The sequence below is a fragment of the Eptesicus fuscus genome, chromosome 10, assembly GCF_027574615.1.
Source record: "Eptesicus fuscus isolate TK198812 chromosome 10, DD_ASM_mEF_20220401, whole genome shotgun sequence".
NCBI classification, from domain to species: Eukaryota; Metazoa; Chordata; class Mammalia; order Chiroptera; family Vespertilionidae; genus Eptesicus; species Eptesicus fuscus.
In genome coordinates, this window is record NC_072482.1 from 89,187,850 (window position 1) to 89,205,273 (window position 17,424).

The following is a 17,424-nucleotide window of genomic DNA, read 5'->3' on the forward strand; positions in this document are numbered from 1 at the left end:
CCAATAAATCTTTATTTACAAAAATGGGTGGCTGGCCCAATTTGGCATGTGGGCTATCGTTTTCTAACCTTCGGTTCAGAAGAAGAGAGAGGTCCGTGCAATTTTATGTTCAGGTGATAAGCATATAAAATTCTCAGGGCCCCCTAACATCTGCCCATTGGGAACAGTTTTTACTTTCCCAGTGTCCCCAGTACTGGTGGGGATGAGATGAAATGGACCAAGGATGCTGTTCCCTTCAGCAAATAGCCAGCCGTCCTCCTTCCTCCATGGAAACCCCCTGGACTGCAGGGAGGGGAAGCAGCTGCTGGGGAAGCCCCCGGCCAACCCATTTTTCTGGGGAATTTGAAGCCCTGTTCTAAGTCCTTTGCCTCCACTCTAACGGCACATGGAATACATGTTGCCACGTCTGTGCTTGAATTACATTTTCATGCAAGTACTTCTGGCTTATAAAAAATACCATTGCAATAGGTACAATGGTTGTGGGGAGGTGGGGATAGAAGAATGGGGAAGTAAAAGTGAGATTTTAGTCCAAATAGGGCACCATACCAAGCTGGAAGACAGGTGATGCCGCTGGCATTGCTGGCTGCCGTGAAGTGCATCTGTATTGATTCTTTGTGTTTATATATAAGTATATGAAAAATTCAGGCTTTACTGGCTTGGGTTCTGTGGGAAAATAGCTAATGGGCTGATGGTATCAGTCTACTGCAACATGCTAGAGAATTACTCAGACGCTTGTCAGATGCCTGAGCCACGGACTTCTTTGAGAATGTGCCATCATGGGAAGCTCTCACTCACCAAGGTCACTGAGAGGGCAGCCGAGGGAGGCACGCTGAACTTCAGATGGTTCTTGCTGCTTGTGTCAGTAGCAAAGCAGTGAAGTAAGGAGCTGACTTGCCAAGAAAAGAAAAGTTCAGAGAAAACTGACTTGTTTTGATCGGGAAAAGTAGATAACTGAGCAGTCACTAAAGAATCCTGTTTTTTACTATTATTTTTCATTTTATGAATTTAACCACAAAATGTGTGCTACCTTACTCCTATGATTCTTTTGTAAACTTATAATTTTAAAAAGGGGACATGAGAAACACTGTACTTAAGTACAGTGTTTCTCATGTCCCCTTTTTAAAATTGCAAGTCTTTTTATTTTTAAAAAAATCCTCTATTCACATGTTTTTATAATCAGTGAATGGAATCTTGGCTCTCGGTTTCAGAAAGTGTTTAGATTTTAGCTCATTGTATTGTGTATTAACAAAATTTTATTCTTGGACTCCTTATCTCAAAATCAAATTCTGTCATTATATGTAATAACACAGTGTTTCCAATAAACTTATTCTTTCTTTAATATATTTTTATTGATTTTAGAGAAGAAGGGAGAGAAAGATAGAAATATCAATGATGAGAGAGAATCATTGACTGGCTGCCTCCTGCATGCCCCCAACTAGGGGTCAAGCCCACAACCCGGGCATGTGCCTTGACTGGGATCTCCTGGTTCATAGGTCAGTGCTCAACCACTGAGCCACACCAGCTGGGCTCTAATAACCTTATTTTTTAGGTAGAATGAGTGGCATACTAATAACCTTTTTTTAAATAATAACCTTTAAAACCTCCATCAGCCTATAAATTCATATTCATATCTCTAAAGCAACAGTATCTGACCCAATGATATATAACAAGTAAATTACAGCTTATAATTACATTCTACTGAAGGTGGAATAACAGTAACCAGATTTACCCTTTTATTTGAAACAACTGAAAAACTGGACAAAATAATAGAAAAAAAATCACTCAAGACATTGGACATCTAGCAGCAAAGGACACTGATCCCTGGAAATCAAGTATTCAAGTGAGTACTGGTCAGTGCACGCGTGTGAGGAGATGACCAGGAGCCCGGGAAAGGATCGTCCATAAGAATTAGGGGAACAGTGCATGGTTCCCACACGGGGCCAAGAAGAGGTGCCTGCTTCCAACACTAGCGTGAAAAACCTCAACGTCAGGGGCACTGGTTAGAATACTGAGAAGAGTCTTACCTTAGTAGTAAGGACAAAACGAATCCTGGACTAAACACAGCTCTGGTCCTACCCAACAAAGCTTTAAAGGCAAAACCCGCCCTAGCCGGTTTGGCTCAGTGGATAGAGCGTCGGCATGCGAACTGAAGGGTCCCAGGTTCGATTCCGGTCAAGGGCACATGCCAGAATGGTGGGCTCGATTTTCAGTAGGGGGCGTGCAGGAGGCAGCTGATCAATGATTCTCTCTTATCATTGATGTTTTTATCTCTCCCTCTCCCTTCCTCTCTGAAATCAATAAAAATGTATTTTAAAAAATAAATTTAAATAAAGGCAAAACCCCCAAAAATCAAGTTGTTTCCAAGTAACTAAACAGTGTCCCAGAACAATGTATAAAAATACTTTTAACAGTGCAAAGATGCCCAGTACCCAACAAGTTGATAGCAGGTCCAAAATTACCAGTCATGCAAACAAGTAGGAAAATACAACCAATAATCAGAAAACACAATCAAAATTAACCCTTAAATGACACAAATGATAGAATTAGTAGACAGGGACATTAAAACAGTTATGATTGTAGTCCATATGTTTGAGAAAGATTCAAAATGTTTAATAGAGATAAAGATGAAAAAAAAAGGCAAATTAAAATTCTAGAGATGAACACCAGAGTGTCCAAGATAAAAAAAAAATACTCTGGTTAATGGCACATTAGCTGCTGCAGAAGAGGTGAACTTGGAGACATAATAATAGAAACCATCCTAAATGAAACAGAAAAGGGCAGAGAGAAGTGGGAGAGCCTCAGTGAGTTTGGGGACAATTTCAAGGGGTGAAAAAATACATCGAGCCCCACAGAAGAGAAAGGAAAGGACTGAAAATATTTTAAGAAGTAATGGCCAAAATTTTTCCTCATTTGACAGAAATTATGAGTCCACACATTCAAGAAGCTCAGTAAGCCCTGAGTACAAGAAACATGAAGAAAATTACAGCAAGGCACAACTTACTGAACTTTCTTAAAACCGGGCCTATGTTCGGTCCTGATCACTCACCTGTTGTCTGACCTGAGCCACCTTTAAGAAAAGTTGCAGGGCGATGTATTTAAAATGGTTCTGTTGGATGACAGGTGGTCGTGAGGCCGTCCCGAATTCAGTTTCCTCATCAAGCCTTGGCAGCCCAGGGTCTGGTCTGGGGAACGTTAGTTGAGGCAGCTCTCACCCCTCCCCGCCTCCCCCAGGTTCCCCCAGACCAGCGGTCACCAACCTTTCGGACCTTGCGGCCCACCGGTTGGCAACTGCTGCCCCAGACCACTCCTTTTGCCACTGACCCAAGAGAAGCCTAAAGGGAACGTTAAAATAATGGATACAACTTCCCTCCGTCTCGTTATGTTTTCCTCCTGCAGTGGCATAGTATCTCTGGGCAGGAGCTGTGGGCCGGGGCGGGGGGGGGGGGGGGGGGCGGGCTGAAAACCGAAAGGAAATTCTGAATTACAGGGGCATCTGTGTAGTTTTCCTAATCTGCAAACTGGGGATGGTGGGATGGAAAGCACGGGGCTTGTGGGGTGTAGGAATTAAATGAGGAGGTACAGTGCAAACCAAGTGCTCAGCGTAGCACCAATGGTGTCTATTGCAGTTGCCCGGGTGCCGAATTATTATTTTGAAAATTGATAAGTAAAAGTAAGGAATGAAAAAAAAAGGAGCGTCTAGAGATGAAGTTTTTTCAGGTGAAAAAGTAGATTTAAGGGGAAGTCAGCCACTGTGACTCAGAGGTTGAACATTGACCCATGAACCAAGAGGTCGCGATTCGATTCCTGGTCAGGGCACATGCCCAGGTTGGGGGCTCAGTCCCCAGTTAGGGGGGTTGTGCAGGAGGCAGTTGGTCAATGTTTCCCTTTCATCAGATATTGTGGTTAAGTACAGTTAAGATTCTATCACTATGAAAGAATTTTCAACAATTTTTCTACTCATGCCAAAGAATATTCTACTTTCACTTCTAATGAATATTTTCTCTTTAGTATATTTTTTAATTTTTCAATTACAGTTGGCATTCAGTATTATATTAGTTTCAGGTGTACACCGTAGTGATTAGACATTTACTGCTTTTAATGTGTGTTTATAAAAGCTATTCATAGAACTCATTTCTCCAAAATAAGCCTAACCCAAAATCAGTAAGGATTTGGAAGATTCATTGTAGTTCAAGTGAGGGTCATGAAGGGCACAAGCCCATGTCTCTCAGCTTCTGTAAAGGAATCCATTGATGCGGTGTGACAAGTAAGAGCAATTTAGTGGCTCCCTCGTTATTTTAAGCAGAAGGCCTCCTTGGAGGGCACACAAATAAAGTCAACATAGATCACCACTGACCACAGGCACGGGGCCAGAGGTCAACTCCCAAGGGCTGTCCGAACCCTTCCTTCTTGTCCTGCTGTCCTGACTCTTGTCTGGGGGCTACTATCCTTTGTACCAGTTTTTCACTGGGAGACGATTGGAGCGAGTGTGTTAGGTCTTGTTAACATAATTCCACATTGTGTCTGCTCCTCGGGAGAGGTTGTATTTTCAGAGTGGCTCTGTGGGAGATGGCTCCTCGTCCACGGGTCAGGGAGTCCCCCGGCTCTGCAGACTGCATGCTCTCTTGTCTGTTGTTGCGTATCCCAAATACGTCATCGTGGATTCTGGGAAGTGATGATTGATCCTTGGAAAGGAACATGGGAGTCTTCTGATTAAGCTCATCTCTCCCTGTAAACTGAAAATAGAGTAAAGACATTTCACCTTCCCGGCATTTAATATCTGGGCTACTTTTAACTCCCAGTTCTGTGGCAGAATCCGGATGACCAGATGATGCACCCTCAGACTCACTGCAGCCAGTAGGTCCGCTTCAGGAACCCCACGCGCTATGCCCCACCTCTGTCTGTCTTGGTCTTGAATGAGCTCAAAGTTGATTTTCATGTCTGCAAAAAAAATAGTGTGTAAACACACAGACGGGGTGATCATTAGCCACAGTAGAAGCGTCCATTGTAGCTTTGTTCAGAGGAACCCAAATGCACTCCTTTGTGTGCTTCCTGGGTTTTCTCACCTCGCGTAGATTGAGACTTAACCCGCCTTGGCACTGCAGCCTCAGGAACTGCAGCGTAAAGTCTGGGCACCGTCCTGTCGAGTTAGTTTACCGGCTGGGGCAGCGTCACTGTGGCTGCGTGTGATCATTCCTTTCTCTCTCCTGAACTATAAAATGCTGGTTCCTGGTTCCAAATCCATAGCCCGCACGGACTACCAGGGGCATCTTAAAACGCCCGCGTCAGAATGCGGTTAGACAGGAAAACCGCCTAGCGTGCCTGGCACGTGGGTTGTGCCCAGGAAGAGAATATGAGCGGTTCCCACTCGGTGTCCCTTGTGTTTGGTGTCCCGGTGCCAACGCAGGGAGCCCCGGTTTCTTCCTGTGACCTCACTGTAGTACCCAGAGAAGAGCGTCACCCCTGCCAGGACCACAAGCTTCCGGAGGAGAAATAGCCATCGACATACCTGCCGTTCTAAAATACAGGAAGTTCCCACCTAAAAGCTGGTTGAGCACTGAAACCTTATGTGTAGGTAATTGCTTGAAACCCAAAGCACATTTTCCCAAAGATGTGTTATAAATGGCACCCATATGCCAGGCAGGTGCCAGGAGCCTTTTTAGCCCATGATATATCTAAAGTTCAGTCCCGTGCAGTGAGCAAGGCAGGAGCTGGCCACCGTGTGTCCCCGTGGTTTATGCCCGTCCCGTCGCTCTCCCGGCCCAGGTGGTCAATGAGGCCTGCCAGGTGCACAGACCCCTCCGCCCCCGGCATCCGGGCCCCGTTGACTGCGCCTGCGCTCCTCATGCTGTAACGTGCACACGTCACCTGCGGACTTGCCGAAACGGCAGGGTCTGGTTCAGCAGGCCTGCGCGGCTCTGAGATTTGAATTTCCAGCAACTCCCAGAGACGCCGGTGCTACTGATCCACAGACCCCCGTCTCTGTAGCAAGAGTCTGCCAGATCACAAGGCAGAAGAGGGTGGCGGACCGAGACATCCGGGGTCACTGCAGAGAGGAAGTGGAGAGTGAGACGGTTCTATCGGAGAGGCCTTATCTGGCTCCTGTCTGGCTGAGCGCTGTGCCCGGTGGGGGGAGCAGACACACCCTGGGGCAGGGAGTGCTGGGTGTAGCGCAGCCTCCGTTCCCAGCGTGCTCTGGCCGGGCAGACATGCATTTGCCTGACACAGCACTCAGCCCTCAGACGAACCAGGTAGCAGAATCCCAGGCGCCCCTCCTCGGATGAGTGGGACGCAGCATGGCTTTCCAAGCATCCTTTGTGTGGAAAGGGCATGTGAAAGCACAGGCGGAAACACGGAAGTCGATAGGAGCCTCACCATCTAGATCAGCAGTCGCCAACCGGTGGCCCGTGAGGTCCGCAAGGTTGGCGACCACTGACCTAGATCCAGACCAGTGTTTGGTGTGGGAACCACCAGAGGAAATTGGGGATCTTGCCCAGCACACCCAGGGTTTCCGATACACGTGGGCAAAGAGCGCCCTGTGGACTCTCATCTGGACACGGTGCAGCAAAGCAGTGAGGAGCATGGCCTGGGTTAATCCCGTTTCCACTAACGGGCTGTGTCCCTGAGCACATGCCTTTGTGCCTAAAACCCACTGTGCTCATCAGTAACGTGGGGGAAGACGTCCTTACGTTATCCCTGAAAAGCACATAGTGCCCCTGCGTGGTCACTGAAGGAGCCATTTGAGATCACAGGATGGAGTCCGATTTCCAGTTTCGCTTCTGACCACCTGGGTGGCCTCAGGCAAGTGATTCAACCTCTCTAAACCCCTGCTGCCTCCCATGTAGCACGGACATAATGAAAGCACCTTCTCATGGGGTCGTTGGGAAGATAAAATAAGTAAGGAACTCAGCGCAGTGCCTGGCACGTAGTAAGTTCTCAGTAAGCACCCGTTCTTGTTGCTGAGACAGGCACAGTGATGGCTTACTGGAGAACAGGAGTCTGTACATTGTGCTCCAGGAGTTGTAGGCTTTACAAAAACGGGTCTTGGGCGCTGTAACTGGAGGGGAAGAGGAGGCCATTGTCCCCTCCACCCACACCCACTGTCCCCTTCAACCAGAGGGGCTCATCTTTGTTGGGGCTCAGCATTAAGATTTGATTCAGAAAAAATAAAGGTTTAAAAATTACTGTTTGGGAGCCACAGTCTACTATGGGGCCATGGGGGAGAGCAAATGGTCTCAGCTTTCAAAATGTTGACATTTGCCTTTTCTGTTTCATTTCCTTAAAGATTGAAACAGCAGACGGCCAATATAAAGAGACGATGGGTGGATATATGACTTGAGTCCGATAGAGCTGGGTTGTACAGCTCGTTCACACCGTTAGCTCCACAGTGGTCACGTGGCGGCGTTTGCTGACGCGTCTGCTTGTGTTTTCCCTCCAGATGAGCACCATGCCCGGGCTGCCCACACGGCCCTGCTTCTACGACATCGATCTCGACACGGAAACAGAGCAAGTTCAAGGCTTGTTCTGAGTGAACAAGGCTCCACTCTCACGGGACCCGATTCAGGTAGGCTGTTCTGCTTTCTACTTTTTCATTTTCCAAATATTTTTTAGTGTAATTTGTTTTGTTTTTCTAATATTCCTGACAAATATGGTCTAAGTAACTTCCTGACTTGGTTACTGTGGATTCCTTCCTAATAAGAGCCCGGGACTTGAGAGTCGCTGTGGGGTGTGGCTAGGCAGTTAGGTGGTCGGGACCTAGGTCCTTGGTGAAAGTCAGATCATATCCTCTGGGAATACGGATTTGGTTAAGGCAGCTCTTTCCATAACAATGGAACTCTGTACACCCATTCTTTTTCCAGAATTAAAACTAATATCTGCTGTCATTTTCAAGGGCCACATATCTCTTGGTTACAGAGTTAACAATCACGTAATAGAAGAATCTTGGTGTCTTCATTGGCTAGGGCTGCCATAACAGAGCATGACAGCTGGGTGGCTTAAGCAACAGACATTTAACCCTCCTAGTAATGGAGGCCAGAAGTCCAGGTCAAGGTGTCGGGTAGGCACGTGGACGGCAAACTGCGGCTCTCTGGCACCTGGAGCGTGGCTCTTCCACAAAATACCACGGCCTGGGCGAGTCTATTTTGAAGAAGTGGCATTAGAAGAAGTTTAAGTTTAAAAAATTTGGCTCTCAAAAGAAATTTCAATCGTTGTACTGCTGATATTTGGCTCTGTTGACTAGTGAGTTTGCCGACCACTGGGCTAGGCCGTGCACCCTCTGACGCTGGGCCACGCACCCTCTGACGCTGGGCCACGCACCCTCTGACGCTGGGCCATGGACCCCCTGTGACAGAGACCAATGGGGTCCTTCCTGGCCTCTGCCCAGTCTCTGCCTCCACGGCCACATAGCTTTCTCCCTGCATGTCTGTCTCCACGTGGCTTTCTCTTCCTATCAGGCACCACTCATGCTGAATTAGGGCCCCCGGTTATTGACCTCATTTTAATTACATCTGCAAAGACCCTGTTTCCAGATAAGGCCTCTGTCATAGGTACTGGGGGTCAGGGCTTCAGTACCTCTTTTGGGGGACATCATTCGACCTGTAATACTCAACTGCGGCTCAACAAGGGGATCGCACTCTTGCCACTGGAAAGACACATGGAGATGTGACAGCCATTCAGAGTGGCCTGGGTCTCGGGCAGGATCGGGCAGCAGAAATTAGACACTGTGATGGCTCGCTGGCCACAGTTCCAGGGGGTGGAGCTTAACTGGGAGCCACGTGGGCAGCCACAGCTGGAGCGCCTTTCTCTGCCCCTCAGTCCTGCTGGTCGTTTGCTGGCTTCTCTCCTCGCTTCCCATCAGGAAGAAAAATGACCACCCTCCCACCCCTCCTCCCTGGAAAACTCCCCATCAGGAGTTTTAAAGGCTCAGAGCGGCTTTTCCTCATCCCATATATCAAACGTGTCCTCACCATATTCTCAAGGCGCGTCCCTTCCCCCAACACACCCTCAGTTCATCCTCCCCACTCACACCGTTCCTGTTCCTCAGCCCCGCACCCCTCCCAGTGCCAGCGTGTCCTAGGCCAGTGGTCGGCAAACTCGTTAGTCCACAGAGCCAAATACCAACAGGACAACGATTGAAATTTCTTTTGAGAGCCAAATTTTTTCAACTTAAACTGCTTCTAACGCCACTTCTTCAAAATAGACTTGCCCAGGCCGTGGTATTTTGTGGAAGAGCCACACTCAAGGGGCCAAAGAGCCGCATGTGGCTCGTGAGCCGCAGTTTGCCGACCATGGTCTTAGGCCGTCAGGTGAGCGGGCTTGACCTGCAGACCCCTCCTTCCAGCCCTTTCTGACCCTTCCTTCCGACTGTCGCAAAGACGGGGCCTCCGCCAGGCGTGCAGGGGCCTCAGTTTCCCTCGTTTCACTGCCAGTCGTCAACATGGGGGAGTTAGGTCCTTGTCACTGACACACCAACGCCTGGGCCATGATGAGAAAGGTGATGGGCCACTCACATGAAGCTACATTAACACAGGGTGTGGAGTTGCTTGGCCTGGGTTGTGTGTGGTGTTTCCTGGTGTCTGTGTGTTTCTTGCCGAGGAGTGGGAGCTGTGTTTAGTTGTAACCACAACCACGTTCCATATCTTTGTCATTTCTGAAAAAGAAAACTCCAGAAAATGAACTAAGGGACCTTTTTTTTTTTTTTTTTTTTTTTAACACAAAGGCCTATAACCTTGAGTTTTGATAACAGTGTTATTTTGGTCGTTTGGTATGAGTGTGTGTGTGTGTGTGTGTGTGTGTGTGTGTGTGTGTGAGAATGTCTCGGCTTTCCCAGCCCGGCCTTGGGAAACTAACACCGTCATTTCTCTTAAACTGAAAACTGACCCCTGTGCTGCCTAATCACCCTTTCCATGTCAAGAGCCCATTATACTACATCTCTGCCGCTGCCATTTTTCTCCAGAACAAGTGTGTACACTCTTTGCATCTCCCTTGGAGAGTGGTTTTCAGCCTGTTGGTCCATTTTCATTTTTCTCCCCAAGTAGGTCGTATAAACCCAATTATACCTTAATTACTGCATTCAAGACCCGTGTAATGCCAAGGGGCGGGGCCTTAGCTTTACTGTCACCTACACTTACATGTATGTGCCTGTTTCCTGACAGATACGCTTCTGGGTTTTATCTAGAGATTGAGCAGGGCTGGGGTCAGGGCTCTGTTCTATGGTGAATGCCTCCATATGCCAGGCACCGTGCGCAGCACCTCGCATGGGTGGTCACAGCACTCCTTGGAGGCAGGCGCTGTCCCAAGAGATCCGATCCTTGCTGTGGTCACTGGGGGGCGGGGGGGTGGTGTAAATGAGAGATGCCCCACCCCGATCCACAGGGCTACAGCGCTTTCTTTCCAGAGCTCAAGTGCTTAGCTCTGCCCCTCATCACTTTGCCATCCCCTGTCCCGTGTCATGCTGCCATCAACCCAGTGAGATGAGTAGCATCTTTATTCCTGAGCTGTGAAAACTCAGGCCCAGAGAGGTCAACCACTTGCTCAAGTTGCACAGCTAATAAGTACGAAAGCTAAGACTCAACCCAGATCGGTTCACTCTCAGTCTCAACCTATTCTTTATGCCTGTTTTTGTTTCGGTCACGGGGTCCATGAGCTTCAGCCCTTCCTGGAAGATGATAGCCAGCTATTGGAACACACCTGTAATTTGGGGAAAACCAGGTGATCGTTTTTAATAACAAAAGATAATTACTTGGGTATTAAAAGCGATGGCTTTGTCGAAATTCTTTGTAGTCCAGATATAATAGAGCTATCTCTTGCTTAACTCTCTCATGAATGGCACTTTCCCACTCTCTTAGCCAAGGCTCTCTCTCTTCTCTGTGAACTGCCAAAACCTGGCCGAGGCCTGGTGGGCAGTGGTTCAAAACCCATCACTTGACCTCGCTGGAACAATTGAAAGTGGATCCGGTGTCGTAAGATAAAACCACCGTACCAAGCCAACATTCCTTCCCAGGCGCTGCCCGGCACCATGGTCCCGCAAACGTCCTTTCTCTTTCCTGTGGCCTCTCACACACGGCCCTCGGGGACCACTTCTGACGGTCAGAGGTCTGTGGCTGTTAAAAATGCACCAAGTCAAAATGTTCGCGCTTGGATGACGGTCAACTTGGACAGATTTGGGCATCGGAAGAGGAAATGGCCTGTCGGTGGCTTGACTCACACGGTGGTCAGACTCCCGGTGGCTCTCCGCACTCCGCGGGGCATGAGGCAGGCGCGTCCCCTCCAGAAGAAGACCCACTTCCCTTCCACTTCCTCTCCGTCCCGCTTACCTCGCCCTCTAGGAAACTGTGTGACTTAGAAGGAATGGGCGATGCCAGGAAGTGCCCAGAACCTGAGCCCTTGCTCCTGCTGCCAAGGCTTGCCTGTAGGGCAGTCTCTGTGGTTGCAGTCGGGGCCTGAGCCGCTCTTCTGGATGTCACCAAATAGCACTAATTAAATCAGTTGCTTGTCCCAGTGAAACTGATGCCGAGACTCCACTGCTCAGCCTTTTGTTTGAAGACGAGTGGATTTAGGGAGGGCGGTTCTTGCCCCCACTGTGGGTCGCTCGTTCTGAACCTTCATCATATTTCTGAGCTTGGCAGGACTCAGAGGAACACAGAACACCCTGGCGGGTTTCCTGAAGAATTCCGAGGCTCTGCTGTGCTCTGATATGCAGAGTTGTGTTTAGCGCGGGATCAGATGGACTCCGGGGCGGCTGTAATGGTGGGCACTTCCCCGAGCATGGTTTTTCTTGAATTGCACATGCGAAAACGAGGGTAACACCGGCTCGTTTTTCCCCTAACCTGCCTTTGGAGCAGAAATGTTCCATGATATGTAATAGCCATCCGTTCAGCTTGAATATGGTTGTTGCCAGTAGCCCTTCTGGGAACATGGCCTTCTATCCCCAAGTTGCAAACCCACAGGGTTTCGGGGTTCCTTGGGGGACACCTGGACTCTGTGGTTTTGGTCTTGAAACTCTTATCTTTTCAAGGAGCAGCTCAAGAATTATTCCCACCATTGAGCTTCAAGGCCAAGGTCCTCATTCACCACCCACCCGTCCTTGGAGTAGAGCCTGCCCCTCTTTCTCCATCTCCAGACAAGCCCAAGCGGCTTAAACACAAGATGGTGATAATTAAATCTACAGATGACATCGTTAGTACGTCATTGATATCTAAAAGATGGTGATGACTGAATCCTTCCTAACTGAGATGGAATGTTTTGAAGCTTAGCAGTGTGAAATTATTAATTCCCCTTTAAAGAAAGTTTTTTCTGGATACTTTTTTAGGGGTTGGGGGAGAAATTAATCATATATTTCTTTAAAAACATAAGGAAAGGAAAGGAAAATAAATATTTCAGCAAACTCGGGAAACATAATTTTTCTAGTAACTAAATCTAGACATGATTAGCTCATCAAAAATAGAAAAAATTATTTGTCAACGAAAAAAATCAGAACCCTGGCCAGCGTCGCTCAGTGGTTAGAGTGTTGGCCTGAGATTGCAGGGTCGAGGGTTCAATTTCCAGTCAAGGGCACATACCTGGTTTGCAGGTTCCATCCCTGGCGCAGGTCATGGCAAGGATGGGAAGGCAATCATCTGATGTTTCTCTCTCACATCGATGTTTCTTCTCTCTCTCTCTCTCTCTATACCTATCTGTCTATCTCCATCTCCTCCTCCCCTCCCTCCCTTCCATTCTCTCTAAAAAGCAATGGAAAAATATTCTCAGGTGAGGAATCAGAAAGAGTTCCATTATGGCTTTAGTTATAATCTGCTTGGTTAAGAAAAATTAGAACTTGTAAGGTAGGGGGAAAGTTTTAACCAAATGCTAAGAACTTGAAATTCTTTCCACTGCAAGAGACATTTTTACCAGAATTCAACTAGTTAATCAGCACCCAGTACCAGCCATGAAGCTTCACTAATAGGAGAAATAAGTAGACTAAACCCTCCTCAGTTCAAAAGCAAATCTCAAAAGAACCTCATGATTCTAAATTATTCACTTTTCAGGCTTTAAAAAAATAGTCAAAATATGTCATCAGCAACTTTACCAATACTATTGAGGTTAACTTATAGCCACATTGGTAGTGGTACCTAACTTTCACCTCTGTTATTCAACAATGGGGACCGATAAATTATTAGCAAAGAGGAGCCAGGAGCCAAGTGTTATTACTAATAATATAAGGGTAAATAAAATGAAATTTTTTAAATACTTTTTTATTGATTTCAGAGAGTGAGAGAGAGAGAGAGAGAGAGAGAGATAGAAACATCAATGAAGGAAGAGAATCATTGATCAGCTGCCTCCTACACGCCCCCTACCAGGGACCGAGCCGGCAACCCAGGCACGTGCCCGTGACTGGTATCAGATCCAGGATCCTTCAATCCGCAGGCCGACGCTCTAGCCACTGAGCCACACCAGCTAGGGCGACATTTTCTTTTCTTAATAAAGAGGAGAAAGAGCTAATCCTCCCCTCCCCTAATGGTATATATCCTATGGCTGCTATAACAAATTACTGGGTGGCTTAAATGAGACCACCAGAAGTGTATTCTTTCACAGTTCTAGAGGCTAAAAGTCCAAAGCCAGAATTAGTAGGCCCAAATCAAGGCGGGGTGAGGCCACACTGCCTCTACTCTCTGGAATCCGTCCCTTCCTCTTCCTCTTCTGTGCATCTGGGCACTGTTAGATTTCTTGTTATTCCCATACCACGACAACATGTTTGATATATTCCATCTTCCAAAATATTTACCCACTAAATAAACTCCTAAAATTGTTGTTCTCCAGCTGAATAAACAATATACTGATTCGTTTTCACATTCTCACCTTGACTATTACATCTGACTTTTAAAAATCTACAGTCAGACTCTATATACTTCTGCCAACCCTCCAAGTTTTCTTAAAATGTGAAACCATAGACTCAGCTATTTTAAACACAAATCCATGGGGCACAGAGGTTACATGCTGATCAGCTGCTCTACACACGCGCACACACACACACCTACCCCCAGAGGTGGAAGGCCTTGTTCCAGCCTGGCCTGCCTCAGGACATCTCCACACACCCCCCAACGCCCACCCTCCTGCCTTAGGCCCCTTCTTCCCTCTCCTCCCCCAAGGGTCTCTGAGCCTTAGCAAAGTGAGGCCTGAGCAGAGGGTGAGGTCTGCACCAACAGACCTCCCTCCCGAACATCCCCAACATTCCCTCCTTCTTCATGTTTCTTCTGCTGGCAGTGTTTCTGCTTTATTCACTCCCTGACTGGAACCAGACATTAGGGGAGTATTTGCAGTTCAGAGTCTTCTGTCTTCATCACCATCTTGTGTCCTCCTCTCTGCTCCAGACCCCTCCCTCCCGTGTGGGAGGCCCACTTGCTATATTCCAGCCGCGTTTGAGCTCCTGGCCGGGGAGATGAATGCTTGCATTTACATTTCTTCTGGAGTGGTGAACACATTTTTTTTTCTGGAAATTAGGTGTTTTCTTTGTTTGTTTTTAAATATAGTTTAATCGCTTCTCTTTCTAAAAGACTTCAGGGTTAACCAGTGGCAGGAAGTCTTGATACCCTTTGAGAGAATGCCGCAGAGCTTTAACAATAATAAGTTCTGGTCTGCTCCTTCGCCCTTACCCTCAGTGCGGTTTTCGGAGTTTGCTCTCCACGCCTGCTATAAAAGGGAAACTGACATCAAAGGGGACAGGAGTCTCAGTCTCACATCCTGAACGTTCTCCCTGGGCAGGATCCTGGAGACTGCAGACCCCAAGTGTAGGCGTCGTGGGGGCTCCTGCCACGGTCCCCAGGTGAACCTGTTAGGACGTTAAGAAACCGCCTGCAGTGTCCACGGACTCGGTCACAGGGGTGCAGAGCCCGACTCGCTGCTCATCAGTAAAAATGTCCCAACCGTGATCTCAGCCTCCTCCTGTGAACAGACTCGCTCACCTGCCCTTGAACTCTCTTCTGCCTCCAGCTTTAGAGCTCTCCGATATTAACAGTGTCCCACCAGCACCCAGTACTGGGGAAGGCTGTTCTTCAACCACTGAGACATTTTTGTCCTTTTTTTCTGTTTTTCAGGTTCCTGAGACTCAAGCTACTTCTTGCCTTTTGGCCGCGGTTGGAGGAGAGAATGAATTGGAAATAGGCTTGTTAGGCGACGCGGTAGAATAGGCCAAAGAGCCCTTCTTCCCGGGGCCTCTGTCTGCAGCCGGGCGAGCGCTGTGTTCAGTGCAAGGACCTCCACCAAGTTGAAAAGAAACTAATTTATTTTCTGTTTCGGCGGAGTTTACATTATTTCCCACTGCTTACACTTGAGAGTGTTTATTGTATGGGGACTGAGCGACTAAGAGAGTATGAAATAAAAGGTAACGTTTTTCTCACTCTGGAGTCTGCTGTCTTGTCTTTGAACTGGAAAGAAATGCGTCTGTGGGAAACGGGCCGGCCGGTTTTCAGCGCCAGATCAAGCTCTGCTCTCTAGAGGTGGCTGTTCCTGGCGGGGCTGTTACCTGACACCAGTTTCCTGGAAAATGGTGAATGCCACCAGCACTTCGCAAACGTAACAAGAGAAAAAAACACCACGGAAATATCTGGTCAGTTGTGAAATCCTTCTGCTGTCGGAGAGCTGTGTGTCCTTGGGAAGAAAGAGCTCTTCCTATCCAGCACTGCATTTCGGCGCCAGTGAGGTTCCCGTCACTCATCTAAAAACTCACGGGTTTATGCGCGTTTCTCCCACCCACCCATGAGTCTCGAAGGCCAGGAGGCTTTCGGAGGCCCACAGGGCAAAGAGAGTTCCTCTTAAAAGTTAGGTGTTGGCCAATGTTTTTCCATTTGTCCAACTCTTAACCCGCAGTCAAGAATGTTCGATGGCCTTTTCCCCTCCCGGGAGTTCCTGGCCCTGCTTTGTTCCCATGTTTTCCTACAGTAATAGGAAATGATATAAAAGTTTAGACAAAACCAAGGATTCAGGCGCAAACAAGGCGTGATTGTGCTCTAGCAGTGTGAGGAACAGTCCCCAGAAATATCTCCACGGTCCCCAGGCACATCCTGCGGGAGACCTCGCCACGGGCTCTTTCCTGGGTGTTCGTGCTGCACCCTTCGCCCACCCTGCCCGCTAGGTGCTCTGCCCATAATGTGTCGTTATGCACAATTTAATTTGTTCCAAAACACTGGATGCTAACTAAAGCCTCCCCACGCAAAAACTGTCCCACGAACGATTTCACTGGGAGTTTCTGAAGTGTCCCCCACCCTGTCCCCACGTTATCTTTGGGAGTACACCTCTCCAAAGAGACAGGAAACTAGTATTTTTTATGTAACTGTTTGAGGATTGTAAGGGTTCTCGGTAAACATGTGCTCTCTACTATGCACTCAGTAAGCAGTCTTTCTCGTGAATTGATTTTTTTTAAAAAGCAGTTGCCTTCTGCTATGGAGTTTTTGTAATTTTCCTCTACCATGTAAAGTTTCCTTTACTATTTTTGAAATGTTTTAGCGGGGAGCAAAGGATTTCAGAAATCTACACTCTAGGGGCTGTAGACCAGGGACTTCTTTCTTTAAGGCAGCTTTCACCAGGCAGCTCACCGAGTCACCGAAAAGGGAAAAATCAAAAGCACCCTGAACTCAGAGGCGGAAGTTTTCAACACTCGCGTTGAAGGACCTATAATCCCGGTGTTGGGGCTCATCTCACTTCGAGATGCCAGAGCTGGTGTGTGATTGGCTTGCCTTCCTCATTCGCTCGCCTACGAGAATACAACTGCTGAGTGAGAAGCAGTCTCCACTGGTCTTTGGCGGGTTGGGTAACGGGCTTAGCAACTCGTGAAGACTTGAGGCAGCCACAGACTGCAGGGCTACTTTAAGGAAGAGCTAGTTATCTGCTCGCTCCCGAGGCCAAGGCAGGAGAGAGAAAAGTTCACGTGGCCTTCGGCAGGGTGGTTTGGGTTGGAAATTTCAGGATGGGCGTGTCCTGGTTCCTCTCAGGCTCTAGAACTGACATGTAAGAAGCCACTCACAGACCAGAAGTGACCGGCCATGGCCCACACACCCGTGGTCTCACTGCCTCTCCGCTCCCGGGCCTGCAGCAGCAACACCCACAGAGGTCGAGGCCAGACCAGGACCCTCTGAACCTCCCAGAGGAACGCCCTGTGGGGACTCCCTGACAACAAGGAGACTCAGGTAAGACGCAGCAAGGCAATCAGTTGATCTGTTTGTTAATGTTCTGTTCATTCCTCTATCTCCAGGGTTATTTTGTTCGTTTTAACTAGAATGTACTGGCTCGATTAAAGCAATCCATGAGTAGTCTTCACATTGGATATTTGAAGAGCATCTGGTCTGACATTAAACCAGGGTTTGGTTCTTTTTTTATTATTGATTTCAGAGAAGAAGAGAGAGAGAGAGAGATAGGAACATCAATCATGAGAGTCACGGATGGGCTGCCTCCTGC

General features: G+C 47.9%; 1 protein-coding gene across 2 annotated transcripts in view; it reads left to right on the plus strand.

Moving 5' to 3' along the window:
• Nucleotides 1–15,370, plus strand: part of MTHFD1L (methylenetetrahydrofolate dehydrogenase (NADP+ dependent) 1 like) — a 164,305-nt gene extending 148,935 nt beyond the window's left edge. For both annotated transcript variants that reach the window (XM_054721834.1, XM_054721835.1), the window contains 2 exons: nucleotides 7,436–7,561; nucleotides 15,069–15,370. In XM_054721834.1, the coding sequence (XP_054577809.1) occupies nucleotides 7,436–7,525 (90 nt within the window). In that variant the 3' untranslated portion in view covers nucleotides 7,526–7,561; nucleotides 15,069–15,370. The remainder of the gene's footprint in view (nucleotides 1–7,435; nucleotides 7,562–15,068) is intronic.
• The last annotated feature ends 2,054 nt before the right edge of the window (nucleotides 15,371–17,424 follow it).